Source organism: Brassica rapa, chromosome A06 (assembly GCF_000309985.2).
Source record: "Brassica rapa cultivar Chiifu-401-42 chromosome A06, CAAS_Brap_v3.01, whole genome shotgun sequence".
Taxonomy (NCBI): domain Eukaryota; kingdom Viridiplantae; phylum Streptophyta; class Magnoliopsida; order Brassicales; family Brassicaceae; genus Brassica; species Brassica rapa.
In genome coordinates, this window is record NC_024800.2 from 22,177,583 (window position 1) to 22,203,956 (window position 26,374).

The 26,374-nt window shown below is 32.1% G+C and overlaps 2 protein-coding genes across 2 annotated transcripts; one reads left to right on the forward strand and one right to left on the reverse strand.

The window, feature by feature from the left end:
- Positions 1 to 2,838: 2,838 nt before the first annotated feature.
- On the reverse strand, positions 2,839 to 11,517 carry LOC103874357 (cytochrome P450 714A1). Its single transcript, XM_009152770.3, has 4 exons — positions 6,269 to 11,517; positions 3,900 to 4,380; positions 3,410 to 3,800; positions 2,839 to 3,346 (listed from the first exon to the last, which is right to left on the reverse strand). Exons 1-4 carry the CDS (start codon positions 6,570 to 6,572, stop codon positions 2,921 to 2,923), a joined length of 1,602 nt encoding a protein of 533 aa, XP_009151018.1. The 5' UTR covers positions 6,573 to 11,517; the 3' UTR covers positions 2,839 to 2,920.
- Positions 11,518 to 24,487: 12,970 nt separating this feature from the next.
- Positions 24,488 to 25,327, forward strand: LOC103874358 (protein GLUTAMINE DUMPER 5). The gene has a single exon (XM_009152771.3). The coding sequence runs from the start codon at positions 24,747 to 24,749 to the stop codon at positions 25,158 to 25,160; it is 414 nt and encodes a 137-aa protein (XP_009151019.1). The 5' UTR covers positions 24,488 to 24,746; the 3' UTR covers positions 25,161 to 25,327.
- Positions 25,328 to 26,374: the final 1,047 nt, after the last annotated feature.

A 26,374-nucleotide genomic window follows, 5' to 3' on the forward strand; every position in this document is an offset into this window, starting at 1 on the left:
ATGAAAAAGCATATATTTTTGTACAATTTGACAAAACAACTCAAAACATATTTTTCTAATGTGTTAATAAAATATTATTTAAGGATGCAATAATTAAATATATTAATTCAATAAATTTTATAATTTATAGACAAAACAATACCACAACAAACTTTGAAACATTTGTTTAACCAATCAATTTTTTTTTCATGAGAATCCAACTAAGCAATTAGATTTACAAATATTTAATTACCATTTTATTCAATTTTGATTCATTTCAAATTGTAATAATGTATCTTTTTGAAGTTACAAAAAAATAATGTTCTTTCTTTATTACACTAGCATTATATATAGATTCTATATACACAAACTAAATATAATATAACAACATAAGCTTGCTTTCCCAGATTCATATGAAAACTTTTTAAGTTATCCACCAAAGCAAATTAATTAAATCAATGAAATTGTTAAAATACAGCAAATTAATATATAATTAAATTTTAAATTAAATTATTTAAAAAGTGTATTTTCGTTAAAACAAAATAATAAATAAGTAAAACTGATTTGATGGTAATTTTTATGATATATATATATATATATATATATATATATATATATATATAATTCTGTGAAAGAAATAGAAGCTTAATATGGAAAAAAATCTTAAATACAAAAACCTATAAAAATTAACAAAAAAACTAATAAATTAAACTATGATATCACTTAAAAACTTCTTAGACCATATTAATAAAATATTTAAGCGATACTTAGACAAATTTGATTTCTTTTTCCAGCAAAAAGTTTATTATTAATTAGCATCAGTTATTTCAAGATGTTTATGAAATGGTGGACAAAAAAAATAGGATGGACATTAATGATATATGAATTATGAATAGTACTTTGTGAAGCAGACTTAGATAACATATCTGCACATCCATTTCCAGTCCTTTTTGATGCCTAAATTCAATTTCTTCAGAGTAGTTATTCCACAAATAGATCGCATGAGATATTGTTTTGATATGTAGATTTGTTTTTTCAATGTTAAGAAGATTGATAACTGTAAAAATGTCTCCATCGAATATGATATGTCTATAACCGAGTCCCCAACATGAGACAAGTTTGTTTAAAAAGTAAATAATTTTATTTTTCTTATATTATATAATCAATATATATTATTTACTGATAATAAAAATATAGTTATTCATCTATCACAAATATCTATGCAAATATGTGAATCAAGTACAACAATCAAACAACATAATGATTTCCACAAAGAAAATTTGAAAAATATATTTATGTTATGTAGTCATATTTTATATTCTTTAAATAATGTAATACAATATTATACATTATTTTTTTAGAATTGAGAAATACATATATCAGTTAGACAAATTAAGCGATAATTAGACAAATTTGATTTTTATTTTGTGAGCAAAAAGTTTATTATTAATTAGCATTACTTATTTCAAGATGTTTAAGAAATGATGGACAAAAAAATAGGATGAACATAAATGATATATGAACTATAAATAGTTTTTTGTAAAGCTGACTTAGATAACACATATGCACATCCATTTCCAGTCATTTTTTTATGCATAAATTCAATTTCTTCAGAGCAGTTATTCCACAAAGAGATCGTATGAGATATTGTTTTGATATTCAGATTTGTTTCTTGATTGTTAAGAAGATTGATAAGTGTAAAAATGTTTCATTCGAATATGATATGTCTATAACTGAGTCCCCAACATGAGACAAGTTTGTTAAAAAGTAAATAATTCTATTTTTCTTATATTATATAATAAATATATATTATTTACTGATAATAAAAATATAGTTATTCATCTATCACAAATATCTATGCAAATATGTGAATTAAGTACAACAATCAAACAACATAATGATTTCCACAAAGAAAATATAAAAAATATATTTACGTTATGTAGTCTTATTTTATATTCTTTAAATAATATAATACAATATTATACATTATTTTTTAGAATTGAGAAATACATATAATATCTTATCTACGCGTAGCGCGGTTAAAAAATCTAGTATATTCTAAAAAAATATTATAAAGTAGAATCGTTACTGTTCGGGATGTATTGTATGACAGTGCAAAAGAGTTTGGATTTGATTTTTATCCGCTGGTTTTGGACTCTGAAGGGTTTGTATAACTCGTGGGCTTTGGATTTGATCTTGTGTAATCTGTTTCTAATGTGAAATATAATTTTTCAGTGTTAAAAAGAAAAGAGAGTGCAAAAGAGTCGGACGTGCTAATGGTAGGATAACAATCGAGAGTTCTTTATTTTGTTTATGATTTACAACATCCTTGAACTTTGATCACTCAGCTAACATTTGGGTTTGATTGGATGAAGCTGTGGCTTTCTATTTTTTGCTCTAAGATTTAGGTTTTAAATTTTTAGCTTTGGCTTTAATTTACTTTGTTCTAGAAATTCTTTCAGAGCACTAAATAAAAGCTCTGAAAAAATGCTTTCTAAAGCTAACATAAAAATAATAGCATGATTGCTTTTAAATTGGCTGTAAAAATTAAAAGTCAGTCTAAAGCTTCTAAAATAAAAGTATGATTGTTTTAAAAAATGGTTCTAAAAATTAAAAAGGATGTTCACAGCTTCTACAGACACTACCGATCACCCAAATTATTACCAAAGTGTGGCTTAGGAATTTAAGCAATAAATAGATTTAAGAAAGAGAAAAATGCATCACCGTCAAACAATATTTTTCCAATAAATACAAGTTACTTCCACTATAAAAACGAAAACGATGAGTATTGGTAAACCCTACTTAGTACAAGTTTTTTTTCGATAAATATTTGTAAATCATTATTTACAATATCACATATGAAAGAAAATATTGTTACTATTAAGGGAGTAAAAACTAAAGCCACAAGCTAGCACCATATATATATATCATAAGATCTTATTTAATTTGGAATAACCCTAATGACAACACCATGTTGAGGCTCAACAAGCATTCTAAACACTGGAGAGTGTTGGTATGTGGGAGATAGAGTAAAACTAAACCTTGACACAATAAGAGACACAAGAACCTTGAGCTCCATCATACCAAAGTTTTTTCCTAAACACAGCCTTGTACCTAAGCCAAACGGAACGAAGGACTGAGGGTATTTACAAGCTTTAGAGACACCTTCACTGAATCTCTCTGGCCTAAATTCATTTGCATCAGCTCCCCATATCTCGGGATCTCTGTGCAACGTAGGGATCAATGTCCAGATGCATACTCCCTTTGGCACCACGAGGTTTCCAAGTTTTGTGTCCTCAAGTGCTTCTCTTGACACAAATGCTGCTGGTGGATATAACCTCAACGTTTCTTGAATAACCATTGTCACCTATATAAGAGATGTTAGGTTCTGAAAATGGTCTATATTTTGAGGACGAGAGACTCGACTTACCGTCTTGAGGCTGGAAATAGAATTTATGTCGGGGATACCATTCGTACAGAAACGCAAGACTTCATCACGAATCCGAGTTTGCCAAGAAGGGTTTAGAGCAAGGAGCATAAGACACCAAGAAACAGCAACCGCACTGGTCTCATGGCCAGCAAAATAGATGCTCTTACAATTGTCCACCACAAAACTTTTGTAAGATGATGCCTTGTCCACCAAGCTACCATCACAACTACTCATTGCTCCTTCTAGTATCAATTGCATTAGATCCTTCTTGTGATCTCCCACACATTCTTTCTCTCTCTCCTTAACTGTTTCCCATATCAAAGACTCGATATGCTTCTCTAGCTCCTCAATATTTCCACTCCCATGCTTCTTAGTCCCGAACACAATATCACTTGCAACCATATACACACATAATAATAAACCAACAATACTATATTTGCTTAAAGTATATAAATAATATATAACTAAATGGTTTTATAAATCCACATACGTGAAGCCATTGAGGCTGAAGAGGATGTTATTGTGAGTGATGGCCTTTTGAAGACATCTAAGCTTAGAGAAGATCTCTTTGCCTTTGGAGAAAGAGCTCCCAAAGCAAGCTCTAGAGATGACATCAGCAGAGACAGCTCTTAGGTCTTCGTCCACTCTTATGTCACAAAATGTTTCACCTTCTCTACTTTTAACCATCTCTTCCCATTTGCTAAGCATTGGCATCGCCGATTCAACCACCAAACCAACCATTCCCTTGACTTTGTCGAGGAAGAACTCAGGGGCGATGATACGGCGTTGATGGGCCCAATGAGGCCCATTAGATGTGATGACGCCACGGCCGAGAATGGATTTAAGGCGTTTGGTGACGTAGGAGACTTTGCCAAGGTTAAGAGTGTTGGCTTGGTTAAGCTCTTTCACCACCTCAGGGTGGTTTGCGTACAAGTGTTGCTTCATCCCCGTCGAGTATGTGTACACCCTCCCTTCATTATCATTATTTTCGATAAATTATATTTTTAGAAGAAATATACAATAAATGTAAAGATATAATTAGTTATATATTTCCAAAAAACAAGAAATTATTTATCGGATTAAAGAAAACCGCGACGATCCATCCCCTATATATTATTTGAGAAGCATTGCAACATTTTTTTTGTAGCCACATGTCATCACTAGAATGATTCTTAGAATCTTTAGAGAAATAGGTTGGTCCATCTAAAAATACAATAAGCTTTTTATTAAACCACAATAAATACATTATTAATGTGCTTCATTATTTCCTTAAATTAGATTACGGAATTTCCTAATGTGACTAAAGTATATATGACAATTAATGATTTTTAATAATAAAGATTTGATAAAAATAAGTGTATATTATAATTATATGTGTTTAATTTTAAGCTATTAAAATAAATTAAACAATCATAGTAACCATATAATAAAAATTAAAAAAATTATTTATATATTGTATTTTGAATTTTTAAAAACGAGTATAAATTACTAAAACTGTTAAAAGTTTCACATTCACATTTTGTGATCTATAATTTAAAACTTTTGTTATGACATGATACAAATAATTAAAAAATAATATAAGTTGAAAGTCTCACTTAATAAGTATCAAAAATAAAAGATATGTAAATATATGATCATTTTAAATTAAACTATATGCCATATAAAAATACATAAATATCTTAATTTTAAAATTTATTTTGAACATTTTTTTGATAAAAAATTTGAAAACATATTGACAACTTAATTTTTTTAAATATAAATTACTTAAACCATTAATCCCACAGTGAAAATTTTGTTATCACTAATTTAGACTTTGTGCTATATTAACAGATACAAATGATAAAAAAAATATGAGCAAAAATCATCATCTAATAAATATTAATATTAAAATATACCATATATATGTTACTGTCATTTAAATTTAATTATATATCATATCAAATAGAAAAATATTTTTTTGATTTATAAAATTTATTTATATGTTCGCACCAATTTAATTATATAAGTAGTAGATAATGACGTTTTAATTATTCAATATATATTTATTATTTCATAATATGTTATAAACATATAATATATAAAATAATTTATATATATAATGTTCATCCCGCGCAAGGCGCAGGTCTTAACCTAGTGATTAGTTATTTCTTAAATCAACTGAAGTGATGATAAATTACATTATACGGTTCCACGCGTGTTGGCGAAGTGACAACTTCTTTTTCTATTTAACAAATTTAAAATTTTAAAAGATATATATCTCTATTACTAGAAAAAGGAATAAAATGAATCATTGAGAAGGAAATCATATAATATATAAGCTGCTAGCTTTTGATCAAGTTTACCCGATCACAAAAACCTTATTGGCTTTCTATAAACTAACTAATGAATAAGACAGCTTTTCTCAAATTTTAAATTCTGCGGCATTAGTTGTCAGTCCATGCATATGTTACACACATTGACACACACACACACATATATACATACATATATATGTATATATAAGCTCTCAATCAGTATGCATATATGTATGAAAAAAAAGACGCATGTATGTAAATCAACCACTACGCAGTTACATATTATATGTGCGTACGTAATTATATATAACCAAGTAGATTAAAATCTCCGATTCTCGATCAATATATACAAGATGTAGTCTACCAAAAAAAAAAAAAAAAAAGAAGAAAACTTGACCACCGCACCGCATATAGATTTTATGAAGATATGTATTAGTTTGTTTCTGTTTGCTTCATCCGTCCAGAAAAAAAAAGTTTTATGTAATCCGAAAGGACTAATCCGCCTCGAATTAAAACTATAGACTATATTATTATAGCCTTTTGAACCAAAAAAAAGTAAGCATACCGTATTGTTTTCGCCAATGATCGAGATAGGGGAAGAGAGAAGAAGTGTAGTCATGTGCGATGATATTATCACCAGAGTAGTGTTTATTGATCATTGTTTGTGATTGAATTCTTTGCATCTCCGGCACGTTTCCGCGAAATAGCGACGGCGGAGGACCCTTCACACCTTGCATCGTCAGCCTCCTCCGCATCCTCCATTGCTCCGTCATGGCTTTGCTGTATATACGAAACCCTAAACCTAGCGCTCCTATAACTATTATCCACCAAATGGTCTTGGCCGTTTCCATCATCATCAGACTCTCCATTTTTTTTTGTAATTTGCAGTAGCTTCTAAACTCACAACTTCTATTTTCTTGCTAGTCTTTGGCTATATATAGCAGACCACTTTTCTTTTCACCAACGAAGTTTTAAATAATTATAATGATATACATATATAGCTGAGGAGTATTTTACTTTTGATGAAATAATTGTAATATTCACAAATGTATGCTGTAGCCCATGTGTCTATCCATAGCCTATGCAATTATTTTAGCCCTCGGTCCTTACACTAACTTACATACACATAGATGGGATGAAGTAGAGAGTTGTACTTTGGTTTTTGAGGAATAATTAGTGGTCCGTTCTGCATATGCGGTACTGTTATTTTTTTTTAACTTATGCGCGCGGTACTGTTGCATATAACTCTTAAACTGTTACGTATGTAATTTAAACATGAACAATATGGAATCTCGTGCACTCTATATTCCCATCTCTTGGTCCCTCTTACTGTGTGTCTGTTGTAATTAATGCGGAGTACAATTGTCTTTTCTCAAAAAAGAAGAAGAAGAAGAATGTAGGTTGGGATAATGATCGAATTATAAGTTTAGATATCACTTACAAAAATTCCAGAAATATATAGAAAGATTGTCTTTTGGTTTAAGTTAGATTAACTCATAACATCATTATTGTCATAATTATTAAGAGAATCAAAATTTTTGGTCAACTTCGACGCATCAATGGCCAGAGCTACTGTTACATGTGAGGTGCTCTACGTTAGATTACAAACCACTAACAAATAGTATTAAAGTTTTTTTTGTCACACATATTAAACTAAACTATTCCAGTTGAATTAGCACGTTTGATGGTCAGATAGTGAAGTACGTGGATCTACAAAATAATAATGAAAGAGTTACAATATGGTGGTCTATTTATGGTGGTATAGCTAGTAAAATCTCAAAAAGTGATGCTATACAAAACATGTTTTTGACTTAGATATAATCATAAATTTAAGAAATGAATTTTTTTTTTCGATCGATAATTAGTTATAGTTAAGGTTTTTACAAGAGCTAGTTATAGTTAAGGTTGTTAAACAAAGTAACTAGTGATATTGATAACAAACCTAGCTGTATATCCGAATCTCCTTTAGTCAGGAAACAGTTTTTAATGATAATTGTAAAGCGTAAATCATATTTATATTTCTCAGTATACAAGTTCCAACCTAAATGTAAGGAAGGACTGAACATACCCTTAAGGGAACATTCATTGAATTTGTTTCCTGATTATTAATTATTGCAGTCTCTTCAAATAGTATGAACACTTTAAACGGTGGACTTTGTTGTTTGTGCTAGGTTTTATGGCTATATATGATTCTTATTGAGTTGATGTATTATGCATATCAGTTTCGATTACAGACATTTTATTGTATTTTCATTTTGATTTGATAAGTTTAATTTTGAAATTAAAAATTTTCTTTTTTTGGGTCGAACCGAGAAATAATATAATTATGTGTATGCAGTCGCACACGAAACTATTTATTTAAGTGCAACTTGGAGTATTTTATTTGGGTCTTACGAATAATAATGTAAATTACATATAACGTGTGACAGATACATATTACATTAATCAAAGATACCCAGCTAGGGCCAGTCCAGCGTCACTAGTTTGGAACATTATGTGAAAATCAGAAGGCACAAACTCAAATTTATGACAGGCAGTTGGGTGACGAACGTGATAGTATTGCAATTTGTTTTCAAAATAATATCGCTTGATAGTCTATAATGTTATACAGACACAGAAGGGCGAGTTTCTTGCGTGCACATATAATTGGTCTTTAAGGATGAAAATAAACAACTATGTTAAAAGGGGGTATGATCAAATCATGTAAGGGCCGTATGTCTCCCTCCCTTTAATTGCATCTAGATTAAAATGCAATAAGATTTCAAAGTTCAACATAGACATATTTTCTTACACAATCTCCGATAGTTTACATTATTTTTTACTTTAAAATAGAGTAACTTTATAATAGAGTTTGAGTTTGTTTTAATAATACTCTATTTTAGAATAGAAAATAGAGTTATGAACAAAAAAAAAATTATTCTATATCTAGAATAAACCATTCTATTATAGAGTGAGAAATAGAATACCATTAGAGCATTTTTATTTTAAATTCTATTTTAGAATGGACAATAGAGTAAGGTTGAAGATACCCTTAACGAGCTTTCTTGTGTAGTGAACATATACATATTAATTTACTAGTAGATACGCAATATCTAATATGTCATCATTAAGATTTAAATTCTTTAATTTTTTTCTTTTTCGTTTAAGAAATTTTCGAGTTTTTTTGCCTCGTTAAAATACTCTTGTATTGATAAGTTTTTTAGACTTTAAACTTAAAACTAATTGGCGGTAAGTAGAATGACCAAATTAAAGTCTCTTATATATTATTCAAATCTCTTACATATTTTCAATATAGAATCTTCTCTCCAACACATTCTTTTAAGATAATGATACATATGATCATAAATCTCGCAGAATTTATCGTACCGCTCTAAGATAATGCTCTTTTTCTAGCTATCTCGAAGAAATTAAGTCTTTCTTGTGCCATTAATTTATGGGATGCTTGAACCATTTTCCGGGTCAGATTAAAAGGTCATGCCGTGGACCCGCTCTGATACCATGATAAGTTTTTTGGATTTTTAATTTAAAACTAATTGGCGGTAAATGGAATAACATAACTTCTTTATATATTACTCAAATCGGTTACCTATTTTTAATGTGGGATCTTCTCTCCAACAAATGCCTTGAAAAATAATAAGACAACAATCAACATTTACTTAATTTAGAATATATTAAAAATTTACAGACTATATGATTTATTTAGATTTCGATCTAAGATCAGAAGAATAAAAGGCAAATATAATATATAAATACAGTACTATATATTATGATGTTGTCTATGATGTTGCATGATGTAACGAGCCGAGGATGTTGACTTTTTGTGTAATATTATTTTGTATTTACAAAAAAAATTCTGTGAAAATAGGTGATGCCATATGATAACGATGACTGGAACATTAACTAGGATTCTTCAATTTGTAGTGGTCCAGTGGTATGGTCATTCTGCATTCCTGCTTGATTGTCGGATTCTATTATTTATATACAGTTTTGGATACGATTTATCAAGGCGTACCTTACCTAATGTTGCATATATAGCCCGGTTTAATTAATTAAAAAGCTTCATGTTCTTATATATGTATTTTTTTTTTTCAAACGTTTGATATTTTATCGGGCTGGTTAGAAATTAGATCAAATCAAAAGAGAAAAATGTCAAGTATGTTAATACGCCCATTACATGATACATCTTCGAATTCGATAGATTTCGACCATGCTGCTTGCATGTTACTGAAATAGATTTGTAGGAATTAAATATTTTCCTAATTCTAGCTTTCAAGAAATCGAAATTAAAAAGCCAACCCGAAAACTACTTGTGGTCCAGTGGAATGTTATAATATCTTTGCTTACCAAAATTTATGGTTTATTCGGGAAAATTTGATTAACACTCCGATACAGTTTTCAACTCAGGAAGCTTTTGATGCCAAATTTATTAAGATGGATGTTTTCTTAATTAGAAAAAGAGAGATGCTAAAAGAAATATCATATCTATACTATTAAAGCAGAATCCCTACTAGGATTCTGCCATTAGTTTTTGAGTTATTTACAATGAAATGCCATTACTATATTAATTAGTATAAATAAATAAATAACCTAAAATCTAGCTTAAAGAAAGATTTAATCAATATATTTAAATGTCACCAACCGTAAATAAATCAATGATCATATCTTTGGCCATTAATGACCTGATTCTACCGAATCTATAGTTGTTACTATAAACGAGGATTTCATAACAATACATAGGTATGAATATTTTTGATGTTCATTATTATTGAATGAATATGTTTGGGCACTAACATCTAAAATAATTATATCCTCATATTCTTATTTAAAAATGATTATAGCACAAAATTTTAAATTATTTAAAAAATGATTAAAACACGTTTATATTATATAATATGTCAGCAAACCCGGTATATATAGTTGCATATATTTGGTATTGATTTTTGTTAAAAACGGTTTCTATATAAACCCAAATAAACATTTAAATATTCTAGGAGAAAAACTAAAAATATAATCTTATATTATTATTAAATAAATAAAACACATAATCTTATATATCTTAATCAGGATCCGTTTGGTTTTGATTTGAGTCTATTCGGATTTCAGATTTTTAGGCTTATAGATTTAAACCCTATTCTAAACATTACGGGTTTGGTTTGGGTATCCATTTAAATTATGTAAACAATTGAAAAATTAAAATGTACCTTAAATTCTAAAAACCCGAAACTGAAATAATATAAAACATATAAATTTAAATAATGTAAAAGTAAATATATAAAATTAAAATAAAACTGGATTTATTTGGAAATTATGATGGAAAACAAGTTTTTAGATATTTCCGGTGTTTTGAGCATTTTATGGTTCCCGAAATATTTTGTTCGAGTCGGGTTTGAATCTGGTTCTTCCTATATTAAATTGTATACCCAATCATGTATTAATCAATTTTGGTTTAAGTTCGGTACTACTCTTCGGATCGGGTTTGATTCAGTTCTTTGGGTCCTGATATGTTGCCTAGCTCTATCATTTATGACAAAAAAAATTATAAAAATAAAATTTGACCAAAGCAAGACATAGACGATGTATTACTCCGTTTCAGTTTTTAACTTTTAAAATAATCTAAAACAAATGAGAGACATGCCAACGCTTATTTAAATAAAACTTAAAATATATAATTTTAGATAGAAATTATAGTTTATAATAAACTAAGTTTTGTAAACAAAATAATCCCGCGCTTTCAAAGCGCGGATCAAAATCTAGTATACAGATATAAGTACTATATTGGTCTTTGTAACTAACCAAAATCATCTCGAACTCTTTTAGTGGAAGAATGAGAAATATTCTTCAAGATTTAATATCAAAGACGCAACTGACATGTGTAGCTAGAATTTATCAGTAACATTTTGATAACACATACTTCCTCCGTTTCTTAAAAAGACATATTGTAAAAAAAAAATTTGTTTTTAAAAGATTCATTTTTTTACATTTTCAATGCATGTTTATTAACTAATTGCAAATTTTAAAATCTTAATTGCACTAATTGATTTTTTTATTAGCTTAAAATTATAGAAAGAAAATAAACACAAAAAATTATGCAAATTTAATGTGTTTAACTAAAATGTATGAAAAAACTAGAATAAAAATCTTTTAGGAACAGAGAGAAGTAAAAGTTTTCAATAAAAATATTGTTTTGCGGACATACTTATTTCTGCCAGTTTAATAAAATTTGGTGCGTTTAGTAAAAACAAAGATATATCTTTATTTTATATATGCCAATGCTATTAAATTTGTCCTGTTAAGTAAAAACAAAGACAATAATATGAATTATGCGGGTTTAAACCTAAAAATTGGATGATGCATATAAGGTACTATTACAAAGCAATTGACTAAGGTAAAAAAAAAACTAATTTTATAAAACCAAACCGTTTTATATAATGCAAAGACAAATTACAGTCTTAGAAAAATATTATGAGCATGTAATGGAAAAAGGAAGTAACTTATTCAAAGTACAAGGGTGATCATACAAGGGACAAAGGGAAGTTGATGTTCAATGAACATTAATTGAAAATAACAGATAGATTTCTTCTCGATACTATGATGTTGACATCCTATCCGATCCTATCTTTCTATATATATATATCGACTAAAAGAAATGGAAAATAAATATTTTGTTATTTTTAGAAAAAAAAATTAGAGAAATGTATAGATTAATGAGAATTACTTGGGAACTGAACTTTCTACTTTATCACTAACTAGAATTATACTCCTTATATTCCTTAAAATTATATATTCTAAAAACAAATTTTGTTTCAAGAAAATCAATTTTTTATATTTTCAATGCATGTTTTATTAAATAATTACTAACTTTAAAAAACTTAATTGCACTAATTAAATTTTTATTGACTTAAAATTATAGAAAAAAAATAAACACAAAAAACTATACAAATTTAATGTGTTTTATTAAATATGTGAAAAATCTAGTATATATAACTTTAAGGAACGGAGGGAGTACTTAAGTAAAATTTACAACAAAAATCATAACATCGATATCATTTTTTCTTTGGTTAAATATAATAATACAATTTAGACCTTCAACATTATATATTACTTTTCTATAATTTCAATATAGTTTTATTACGTTATCATTATTTTCAGTTTTAGTAACTTTTTTTTTTTTGTAACTTCAGTTTTAGTAACTTGGTTTAGAAAACTTGTTTGCAACATGTCATTTTCGTTCTTATGTGTATTTGTAATATGATTCTTGACTTCGCTTAATTTCTTGTTTAATAAGAGGCGAATAACTTATCTCACTTTGTAATGTGATATTGTATCTAGAGACAATTTTCTTTATGAATTAGAGCTGAGATCCGGATATCGGTTCGGTTTTGGTTCGGTTTTTCTCGGTTTTCGGTATTTCGGTTAGTAAAATATAACTACCATTCTAAATCCATATTTACTTTGGTTCGGTTCGGTTTATATACCGTCGGTTTTCGGTTTATTCAGTTTTATACCAAAAAACATAATTATTTTGTTTGAGATCATATTATATGAATTTTAGAGTCATATTGTCAACATCGTCATTTATTAAAAATATATTACATGTTCAAATAAATGAACAAAAAAGTAAAAATGTTTCTACCATCAAATAAAATAATCAAATCTATAACTAAAATCAAAGCTTGAAATTTTAAAAATAAAAATATGAAACAAAACAGAAACATGAAAGAAAAGTTTTTCCACTCTTCCATATTTAGTGTTCATTAAAGTCATGCTTTTTCAATTGAAAATTTTCCATTAATTATTGTCCATCAAATTTATAATCTTCATATTAATTTAGTGAACACTAAAATAAAGCAAAAAGATCAAAATAAGACTTAAAAAATTAGATGTCTGAATTGCGATGTATTGTTATTTAGTTATAGTTCAAGTGATTTACAAATTAAGTTTTTTAATTACTATAAAATTATGGTAATAGTTATTAACACAAATTTAACTTATGTAACAAATAGATTTTCATGTATTGTTATAAAATAGATACATATTTACATGTTTATATTTTTAATCGGTTTTGTTCGGTTTATTCGGTTTAATCGGTTATATACCAAACTATATCCAAATCCTACGGTTTTTATAAAATTATATCTATTCGGTTTATATGGTATATACCAAAACCAAACCATATTATCTATTTTGGTTCGGTTTGGTACGGTTCGGTTTTACCATATTGAACAGCCCTACCCTAGATGCATCAATGCATCATCTCCGGGGAAACAGCTTAGGCGTAAACAAAACATTGAAAAAGATGATGAAAAATATTATAGATAAACTATAACAATAATTTATAGTTTCTATTCATATATATATGAGATCAAGGGGTGGCCGGGTGACTCTGTAATTCTTTAACTTATTAAAAAAAAATATAGCAACAAGACAATCATTATATATGACGAAAAACTACGTAACCATATTAAATAGCCAGAGACTAATGATGATGTACCACCAACGGATATATATGAAAACATAAGATTCATCGCAATATATAGAGCTATATAGATTTGCCATTTTAGCGACAAGTAAATATTATAATTTGTCGCCATTAGCAACAAACTATCGCGGTGAAGATTTGTTGCATGATCGAAATCTTATAATCGAAATAATTAAATAATAACGGATCACCAGAAAAAATAAGTTTTAAAATCATAATAAATGCATCGGCTAATCGAACTGATCTGGAAGCAAAATAATTTTGAATTTTGTGGTTACTAACAATTGATTTGCCTAAATCATTTTCGAAAGTTACAGAGAATCTTTCGCATTCACAAATCACAATCAAATAGCTCGATAATAAAGAAGGAAAATTTTACTTGGGTAAATTCAGTTAAAAGGAAAATTTTACTTGGGCTAAATTGAGTAAGCCTAATCAATTAAAATATTTAAAAATCCAATCCATGAACCAGCCCAATTATAATTGGAAATGGACGTAAACCGAACGAGGGTGCGCCGGTTTCCCGTACCAACCGTTCTTCTTGATCCATTCGTCGAGTTAGGGTTTCTAAGGCGAATCACAGATGATTAGTCTCTCGAACTCGAAGCTCTGTTCCAGATGAGTGACTCGGAGTCGGAAGAAGAATCACCGGAATAGTTTGTTACGTCAACTCTTTAAACACACCTTTTTTTTTTGGTAAGAAGAAAGATGGTTTCAGGGTGAAAAATATTTCTAGCTCCAGCATCACCTTTTTGCTGGAACCAAACATTGTAAATAGTCATAGATTGAACCTGAGCAGCAGAAGGCGGCTATTAGCACTCCCTTTACCATTTGCCAACTCGACATTGGTTCTTTAAACACACTTTTCATTACTTTCTAATTTGTTTCAGTATTGGCTTAACCCATTACAACTTGAAGGGATATAGATCCTATGGTTACGGACTTACAGTTAGTTACTTCTTTATTCGTGCAACACACGTATGTATATAGCTTGGAAACTGACAGAAAGTTATTTGTTTGAACTGTGCAGATGGCGGCACCTACATTGTCGGATAGTACAAAAAGAATCTTATGCAAATGGTATGGATTCATTTATTTCCAAACGGCCGGCAACCTTGCAGAGATTAAGAGTATCTGGAACAGTACTTCTGTTAAATTATTTTATTAGTATATTGAGTGGCTCTTGTGTATATTAAATGTGAAGGCCAGATAGGAAAAAGGTTTTGGGCTTAATTAGCAGTCTCTTTCTGTTTTAGTTTTGTTTTTGGTTACTCTATAGAGATGTATAGTTTAAAAAGTACATATGTAAAATTTGTAGAAACAACAATAATTGTTTCGATCATTATCATGTTTTTAATGAATACTTATGTTCTCTACAAAATAAGCAAAGTTAGCTCACGTTATAACTTGTTATATTTTATTTACGTATCATGTCATATTATTATATGAACAGAAGTTGTTTCTTACATTTTAGCATCGACATAGTTTCATATATTGAACATGGCTTGAAGTCGTATTGTCTAAATTCGAAGAGTGTTTGATGGTATTTGTTACAGAGGTAACTCTATTCTTCTTCGCGATCCAACCTGACTTAGTTTTCTCACCAATGAGTAACACAATTCAAAGCTGGTGTCTTTTGTTATATCAATAGTGACCTTGACTTTCATATTGTATAATTTATTAAGCATCCTCCAACTTTTTACCGTTACTTTTTTATAAACTATTTTCATGATTGTATAAACAAATATGTGCATACACAGATACCTAAAGGGGCGTATAGACTACTACTACATGTTCACTTTAGATCAACAAAAAAAGAATAAAAAACAAGATAAATATATAAATTAAATAAAGAAGACAAGCAAGATATGATTCTTGGATGTCTCACAAAGTCATATAAACAGATCGATAGATCATTACAGACAGAAATATTCGTATCTAAGTTTGATTCACAACCAGATTTCGAATAATTTTATGACTTTTTGTTATATGCATAAACAAATATATTCTCTGGCTTCACAGTAAATGTATAAGCCTCTCCCACATAGGTGGAAGCGAATCTCTCCGGCAAGCATAAATCAATAACTCATGTCTATCTATCTAAGGGTTGCGTACATCAATCGCTTTCGGGTTCACATGATACAACTATCAATACCAGTAATGTGTATATATGTGCATAATATTTTCAATATAAATCATCACACACAAACACACACACATATATATATATAATATGTTTATGCTTTACGTGATGGAGTCGTGATCAACAAGAGATGACCCCTTGGCATAACCAACAGGTTGTTTACTAATCAGTTAAAGGAGAGAGTAAATTTAGATGCTTTTGCGTTGGTGGAAAATAGAATAGTTATAGACAAGAGTGTTCCTTTTATTCATACGATCTAAATGGATCATTTGCACATGATTTCCAATTCAGAAGATTCTATGATTTCTTTTAAAATTATCTTTAGTTTTTAAAAATTTAAGTATGAGTGTCGTTTTTATTATCAGGAGGATTTAGGCAAAAGCCCAAATTTTTTTTGAGGCTTGAGACCATAAATGTAATATTAATTTCATCTCAAATAATATTTAATTATGTGATTTATAAACTTTGTATATAGTTATTTTTAGTTGAGTCAACTATACTTAGTATTTAATCTATATGAGTTTTTTATGGTTACTGAGAATATGATTAAAAGCGGTAAAAATAGTGGAAAATATGAATTGGTTAAATGTGAGGCGGAATACTCGAACAATAATTAGATTTAATGTTTTATTGGATTATAGTATTTCGAATAGATGAACGTAGCTGAATATGCAATTAACAAAACTCAGTTAGCCGTTAAATTGTACTAGTCATTGTCACTAATATTAGCTAAAACATTAATCAACATGACATATCACAGTCAAAATCCATTAGGATACAAAAAAACTTAAAATCGTAGTTAAAAATAACTAGTGATCTTAAAAATGTGATTTGTGTTTTGTTGTTCATGCATTGTTATTCAAGATAAAGTTTCCATGATGTATATTGGTGACACAAAACAAGTAAACGGTCATAAAATAGTAATAGTTAAATGAATAAATGGTAATCAATCTGAGGTTAGAATATAAATATCCAATTTAAACATAAATACTTCCAGATTTTTTTAGAAAGTTTGATATGTATATTTTTGATTAATAATAGTATGCATTGCTGACTGATGTTATACAATATATATATTAGTGTAAGCCAATGTACATATCGATATCCATGACCATAAGTATGTTTAACTTTTTCTCAAAAAATGTTTAAATGGGTCCAATGTTTTGGAAGTGCAAGATTACTTTACTTAGTAATAATATCACAAGGGAGAAAGTTACGCAAGTTGACAATCCAGAATTTTCATGTCAAGTTGTGAAGTCTCCTACAACTCCACCAAAATATTCTCATGGCACAACTCAAACTCGAAGTAAAAGCTTTGAAACATGTACTGACCTTAAAAATAAGATTGAACTTTACTCTCAATCAATTAATTTTTACTGTCTAAGTTTGCTTCAGCAAAATATTTTTTCATGTATTATTGCACAGCTCAAAGCCTTAAAGTAAAGGTTTGAAGTATGACTTTGCTTGTTTAGGTACATTTGTAGTGATCTAATTTGCTTGTGGTATAATTTGATAGAATAAAAGTTGACTAAACAATTTCAATCCCACAATTTTATATCCACTGCTATTATTTCACATCAATCCGTATCCATCCTATGGTTTAATATTAATTTATTCATATATGTAGATATTTATTTATTAATCTAACAATTTTGGGACTTGACTATCTTGATTAAACAAATGATATATTCCCTTCCAACAATGGATAAAGTAAAATCTAGTGGAATATTGTTGTGGAATATCAAAAGTAAACCCACATATAATTACTGTTAGCTGCAAATCATATCCAAATAGCATCATAAACCCTTGGATTTAGCGTAATAACAAATGGCCATGTGATTTACTGCTGCCATTGCCCCAACAGCGAGACTTGACGTGAAATTCATGGGCCTGAATAAAACACACACTGGGCACAGTTGATATTCCAAAATCCAAATAATAATCAAACTAATACTTCTTCCATTTCGTATTATTTATAGTTTGCTCCATTTTAAATGTTTTCAATGCAAAATTTAATAACAATATTCTTAATTTTATTTTTTTATTGGTTAAAATATTGTTAGGTGTATAGATAATGATATTTTTATTTTGCAAATATGAAAAATTAAATATTTTCTTAATCTATGTGCATAAATCTAAAACGACAAATAAAGTAAAAGAGAGAGAGTATGATGATTTGTTTTTGACTTGCCAATTATTTTGTTGCAATTTTTGTCATTTTCTAAACCAAACATCTATTCTATATTTTATAATAATCTAAGTAATGAACCATTTGATCTCATTCACATATATACTTCTTTGGTAAAATTTTAAATTAAATATAGATTTGAAGGCAATATGTGATGTCTTTTTGTGATGTTGCTTTCGCATATATACTTTAATCACTGCTTCTATATCCTTGTTCGTATTATGATTATACATACTTTCTGAATCGTTGTTGATGAAACGCTACTTGGTTTTATTTGCTCAGGAACAAGTTCCATGTGCTTCAAGTTTTTCACCCATTTTCTTAAATCCAGGGTTTAAGTCAATTTGAGGCAAAACTGCCAATTAGTTAATTATTATTTTTCCAAAAACAAGCATTGAAGAGAAATAATTTACTAATGTCATGATGTGCTACGATCTTCGATCCAAATAAGTTATGGTAGTAAGATGTACATTTTTGTTGTTTATCTAAAAAGAACAAAAATAATACAAATCAAGGTATACACCAGTCATGTTTAATTATTTTTCCTGAAGATTCAATTAAAGAACGCGTTTTTTCTCTCTCCTTGCGACTCTATGTGCGATTAGGTTTTTCTCGTCGCCGCCGTCAACAGGCCTCACGCCCGAGGACGAGAACCTCCTCCCTCCCCTCTTCTTACCGAAAAATGATTCCTTACGCTAAGGTCATCTCTTCTCGAAACCCTCTCGCAATTTCGGATAAAGAAGCCAAGGCGTTTGACTCTCAAATCGAAGTTAAGCTCCAGATTGCTTCTACGCCGGCCGCGATTCCCTCTTCCTCAGCTCCGACGTACGCCGAAAGGTTTAAAGCGTCTCTCAGAAACCTTAGGAAGATCTCAGATCCCACCTATCTCGAAGATGGTACACCGGTCGTGCAAGCGCCCCCAGCCGTCTTACTCCAAGCCTCAGAAATGTGGAAAGACCATATTGTTGTTCATTTCCATGGACGCCGACCTCACCCAGCAAAAATCATTGCCGACCTCAATCCAGTTTGGGGAAAGTTCGGAAACATCACCGTTCGAACAATATCTCCGACTAGTTGTCTCATTTTCATTCCGTCGATTCAAACTAGAGAATGGGTATTGCGAGTGGGGTACTGGCAGGTGGATCATTGTGCATTCTCGGTGTACCATTGGTCTTCAGAGGGCAGTCTTCAGGAACATGAACTCAAAACTGCTCCTACGTGGGCTGTTATGAAGAATGTCCCGCCGCAACTGTATTCTCTTGACGGCATTAGCGTGATGGCTAGTGCGATTGGTGAACCACTCCATACAGAGAAGTCTAGATTGGATCCTTACCACTTTGGTGACACGAAGGTGAAGATTGAGATAACTCTAGATCAGGATCCTCCCAAACTAGTTGAAGTACGAGATGTGCAAGGAAATGCTGTTCGGATTATGGTTGAATATCCTAGTCTTCCCCCTAAGTGTCTCAACTGTGAGAAGTACGGCCATTTGATCAATCGCTGTACTAAGCCACACATTAAGAAGAAGAAAGCAATAATTCCGAACCAAACTCAAGAGAGGATGGCTTCTACCTCGACGAAGATCAGTCTGAACTCCAGTTCGGAAGATGCTATCCAAGCTAGCAGTGAGTCTTTGCCAGAGAAGAGTGATCTTTCTGAATCAAAGGAAAGAAAAAAGAAGTCCAAACGGAGGGGTAGATCACGGTCTCGTGCGCAAAGTACACCGCCATTGTCAGAGATTGAGCAAACTCAGGATGTCCAAGAAGGGAGTCAAAAAAAGGGGGATATAAGCCCTGAGTCACAGACGCTTTCCCTGGCTATGAGTAGTACGAAAGAGATCGATGCAGTACCTCCAGAAGACACTGATGCAGTGGGTCTTGAGGAGGATCTGCAACAAGGTAAGGCAGAAGAGAAGGTGTCTGAACCGGATTCTCCTCCTGGTGGTGACCCTGAAGAGGATGAACGAATGTGGTTCAAACATCCAAAGGCTGTCCGCAAAGCCATTAGGCAGGAGTTATGGCGTTCATCTCTCATGGAACAACCTTACAAGGAGGCCTCCTCGGTTCGGACCTGGGGATCTTCCTCGGGGAGAAAAATTCCTCTCTAACCGCAAGTCGGTCTTCTACCCTGTAAATATGAAGATTTTTTCTTGGAATGTTAGGGGGTTAAATAGTAGTGGTCGGCAGAATACTATTAGAAGTTGGTTAAATAATTTGGGGTACTCAGTAGGTGCTTTTGTTGAGACTCATGTAGCAGAAAAAAATTCAGCTGCATTGATGCAAGATTTATTTCGAGGGTGGAGTTATGCTAGTAATTACTCAGAGGTGGAGGGTGGCAGGATTTGGATTGTCTGGGAGCAGTCGTTATCAGTGGTGGTGTTCAAGAAGTCAGAACAAATGATGGTCTGTGGCGTCTTTTATCCGACTACGCAGGTGTCGCTAACAGTGGGTTTTGTCTATGCCTATAATACGGAGGGTCAGAGAAGAAGGTTGTGGGAGGAGATATTAAGCTTATCGAGTCATCACCTGGTCAAGGACAGACCGCTGCTTATTCTCGGGGATTTTAATCAGATTCTTAATGCAACAGAGCACTTCTCCATTCTTCCTTATGACTTACCGGTCCGAGGTATGGATGAGCTGCGGGATTGTCTAGTACAGTCTGAGTTAGAAGATCTTGAATCGAGGGGTATCTATTTTACTTGGTCCAACAATAGGCCAGATGATCCAATCATTCGAAAGCTAGACAGAGCGGTAGGGAATGAAACTTGGAGGGAGACATTTCCAGATGTAGTGGCTCAGTTTGAAGCTCCAGGAGAATCAGATCATGCGCCATGTGTGGTGGATCTTCTCACGGTGTCTGAAAGCCGAAAGATCAGTTTCAAGTATTTCTCATTCTTATCTACTCACCCTCAGTTTCTAGATCAGGTTCTAGCTGCTTGGCAAAAGGAGATTGCTGTTGGTTCAGAGCTGTTCTCTTTGGGTCAGAGATTGAAAGCAGTCAAACAAGTCTGTAGGAGGCTTCATAGAGTTGGATTTGGTAACATTCAGCAAAAGACTAAGCTTGCTATGGAAGAACTTCAGGATATTCAGAGTGAAATGCTGGTGAACCCGACGGAGTCTCTCTTTAGAAGAGAGTTTGTAGCCCGGAAAAAGTGGAAGTTCCTTGATTCAGCGCTGCAGATTTTTTTCAAGATTAAGTCAAGGATCAGATGGTTAAAGGATGGTGATCCGAATACTAAGTTCTTCTTTAAAGCGGCTCTCGCTCATCAAGCAAGGAATGCGATCAGATTCTTAATAGATGAGGCAGGGATAAAGGTCACCAACAAAGCTCAGGTTAAAGATATGGTAGTCTCTTATTTCCATCATCTTCTTGGTTCAGTCTCTCTCAGTACATCTCCTCCTTCAGTGAATGATCTCCAGATTCTGATGAGATATCGTTGCCCAGAAGAGTTGAAAGAGAGTCTGTGCCGTCTACCCAATGCTGAGGAAATCACAACAACGCTAATGTCTATGCCCAAGAGTAAGGCGCTGGGGCCTGATGGGTTTCCCGCAGAGTTCTTCTGGGAAGCCTGGAATGTCGTAGGCAGTGAAGTTTTAGCAGCTGTGAAAGAGTTTTTTGTGGGCGGTAGAATGTTGAGGAAATTCAATGCCACAGCCATAGCCTTAATTCCAAAAATCATTGGAGCTGATAAGTTGACCCTTTTCAGACCAATATCTTTGTGCTCCACCATTTATAAGGTGATTGCGAGGGTTTTAAAGAAGAAGATTAAGCTCTTTATTGAGGAAGTGGTTCAGAGGAATCAAGTGGGATTTATTCAAGGCCGATTGTTGTGTGAGAACGTTCTGTTGGCTTCTGAGTTAGTCACTGATTTCCATGTTAAAGGAAGAGTTTCTCGAGGATGTCTGAAGATTGATCTAGCTAAAGCTTATGATAACTTAAATTGGGAGTTCTTGCTAAACCTGCTCAAAGCTTATGAGCTTCCTGATGAGTTAATTGGATGGATAAAGGAGTGTATTACTACAACCTCCTTTAGCGTGGTGGTTAATGGAGAGCTTCACGGATATTTCCAAGGAAAAAAGGGACTTAGACAGGGTGATCCAGTCTCATCTCTGCTCTTTGTCCTAGCGATGGACGTGTTGTCCAAAATGTTGGATCAGGGAGCTCGAAATAACCGGTTCAAACCTTACCCGTCGTGTGAAGCTCCTCTCATAACACATTTGAGTTTTGCCGATGACGTTTTGGTTTTTTCGATGGATCGGAGGAATCTTTGAGGGGGGTTCTGGAAATACTTGAGGAGTTCAAACAATTATCAGGCCTCAGCGTTAATAGAGATAAGACAGAATTGCTGATTGATGGAGGTAGTCACTCTCTGTGTCAAGAGCTGGCTGAAGCTACGGGGATTAAGCAAGGAGCTCTACCTGTTAGGTATCTCGGAGTTCCGCTTTCTGCAAAGAAAATGAAGAAATCCGACTTTAAACCGCTGCTTGATAAGATAGAAGCGAGGTTTAACTCTTGGACAGTCAAGCATCTATCCTTTGCGGGGAGGTTCCAATTAATTCAGGCAGTCATTTACTCAACTATTACCTTCTGGTGTTCAATATTTATTCTCCCAAATGAGTGCATAAGGATACTTGAGAGAATGTGCAATGCTTTTCTCTGGAATGGAGCTCCTCAGTCTGCTAAGGGTGCAAAAATAAACTGGATAACAGTTTGCACTCCTAAAGATGAGGGAGGTTTGGGGCTAAAGAGGTTGCCAGATTGGAACCAGGTCTTGGCTTTGAAGTTAATTTGGTTGTTATTTGCTGCGGGAGGATCCCTGTGGGTCTCGTGGATGAGGATAAATAAGATTGGATCCGACAACTTCTGGGAATTGGAGCCTCGTAGAGGAGACAGTTGGTTATGGAAGAAGTTATGCAAGTTGAGAGCAGTGGCTAGACCCTTTATTGTGTGCGAAATTGGTTCGGGGTTAACTGCTAGCTTTTGGCATGACAATTGGACGGATCTTGGACCTTTGATACATCTTACTGGAACAAGAGGTCCTGCAGTCTCGGGTTTGCACTTGGAAGCGACAGTGGCGGAGGCGATTACGAATGGTGAGTGGTGGCTGAGTTCCTTTCGCAGCAGGAACTGCATCATTACACTATTAAAGCAATGCTTACCATCTCTTCTACCTATAGTGCAGTCATCTAATGATGATACTTACCTGTGGAGAATGGAAAATGATTCCCCTTCAACTACCTTCTCTACGGCTAGAACATGGCTTACTCTTCACCCTCCAAACCCTCCGGTCTTTTAGCATTCTCAAGTATGGTTCAAAGGGAGAGTTCCTAAGCATGCATTTATATCCTGGCTAGTGGTATGGAACAGGCTAGCAACGAGGGATAGGCTGCGGGGTTGGGGGGTCGATGTACAACCAAACTGCCTTCTGTGCGTGGGAAATGATGAGTGCAGGCAACACTTATTTTTTGACTGCGTGTACAGCTCTGAGATCTGGCATTACTTTTGTTCTCGCCTCCATCTAACACCTCCTACCTTGTTTGAGGACTGTCTGAGATGGTTGAAGGACTCTACATCAGATACAAATATTCTTCTTATAGTCAAGTTCATCTTTCAAGCAGTTATATACATGGTTTGGAAGGAAAGAAACTCTCGGTTGCATACGAGCTTATGCAGACCTCCGCAGGCAATCATTCAGGACATCAAGCAAACTCTAAGGCTAAGGCTTGACCCACTGTCTCGAGACATGAGGACCACTAACAGTCTTTCTCTTACTTTTTTAGGTTCTTGGTTAAGTTTTTTTTAGGGCATTGTTAAGTCTCTGGTATAGTCTCCCCTCTGGTTTGCAAGGTTAAAGGTAGGAAAGGTAGGTGATCTATGCTTGTAATCAGTTCCTTTAAATTTGAATTAAAAAAAAAAAAAAAAAAAAAAAAAAAAAAAAGAAGGTATACACCTAAATGCAAAACACACATTGTTAAAATATCTTCGAACTTGGTGCATGATCAAAGCAACGTAACGTATCATGGAGATTCCGTGACCAACTTACCTTTAATTTTTTTTATAATTAAAAAGGAAAAAACAGAAATGACATTTTGTACAAAATTTTACACCTCTCACACTCTCTCTCTTACTCTGCCAGTGCTATAAATCAACTGTAAACCACTCCAAGCAAATCAAACTAGCCTCTCAGTTAACAAAAGAAACATTTACAAATTTTCAGCAGAAAAAAGAAAACAATGAGGAATTTTCCAAACATAACAGATCACAAGATGTCAACAATAGTGGAGTCTCAGACAAGGCATCCATGGCGTACACCAGTCCCTTACCTATTCGGTGGTTTAGCCGCGATGCTTGGACTCATAGCCTTTGCTCTCTTGTTACTCGCCTGCTCCTACTGGTCACTCTCACGGCGGACAGACAGCGAGAAACAGACGGAGACTGATGAAAAGGTAACTGCAAAGGTTTTCGAGGAGAAGATACTTGTGATCATGGCTGGACATAACAAACCAACCTTCTTGGCCACACCTGTCGCGGCCAAGACTTGCGTGTCAAGCCTAGAATGCGTAATTACGGAGGATAAAGAAGGGCAAAATGGAGAATCCACAGGAATAAAAGCGTCATTGTTTTCTTCTGACGAAGGAAACCAGTGAGCTCTGTACTCGAGATTGTTTTTATTTTGGCGTTTCTCTCGCCCTCTGTTTTGTTCCTTTTTTTTTGGTTGTTGTTGGGATTATTTTCCTCTGTTTTTCTCGACCATCATATTGTAAAGCTTAATTAGATTAGTAAATGTGAACAAGAGTTTGACATATTTTCGGGTTTCTTTGTATATATGTCGGTATGAAAATATTTCACTATAAGATAATTTCAGGTAGGCCAAAAGAAAAAAAGAACAAAATATGCAAATTATCACTGTTATGAATTCATAATTCTTATGTTTTTGTACATAACAAAAGAAAGAGCTGTTGAATCAACAAAAATAGCATCTGTTTATTTTGTTAATCTAATTTTTCCTTTGAATTATTTTTATAGAAAAAAAGACTAGGATAACACCAAACCAAGTTTTTGTTCCCAAAGTAGCACTCAATGCTCAAAGTCACAAAAATAGGTTTTATTAAAGAGGTAAATATACACTTATACCCCCTTGGGTTAATTAATCCAAACCTTAAGGTTTAGAGTTAAGGGGTGAGGTTTTGGAATTAGAGTTTAAAATTTATAAAAAATAAATACTAAAATAAAAAATAAAAATTTTAAAAATAGTTTCAAAAAGTATTTTTAAATTATAAAAAAAAATTTGAAAAAAAAAAAATTTCAAAAAAAAATTTCAAAAAAAAATTATAAAAATTTCGAATCTGAAAACATATAATCTGAAACTATAAAAAAAAAATTTCATTTTTTTTTTATTTTTATTTTATTTATTTTTATTTATTTTTGTTTGTTTATTTAATTTTAAACCAAGGGTATTATGAATATTTTACCCTTTAATGAATGTCATTTTTGTGACTTTCTCCTTCTAGTGCTATTTTTGAGACATAAACTTCAAAAATTGCTATTATTGACAATTGTTCATTTTTATATTCGGAAAAATGATTTTAGTAGATTGAGGTAAATTTGTTCTAGGAAAGTACAAGAGCAAGTACGATACGATCATCATGCTCGTAATCATATACTATTATTTATTGATTGACTCAGACTCCCATGGTTTTCTGCCGTCGGCATGCTGTATCGGTTGGCGGAAAGTACATTGAAAAAGAGACCATGACAAGTGTCACGACACTGGTTTTGAAGGAGTACAAAGTGTCTTTCATTTATTTTGGAACAGTTGTATGAGTTTATAGCTCTATTAGCCTGACGCGGCGATGAGACT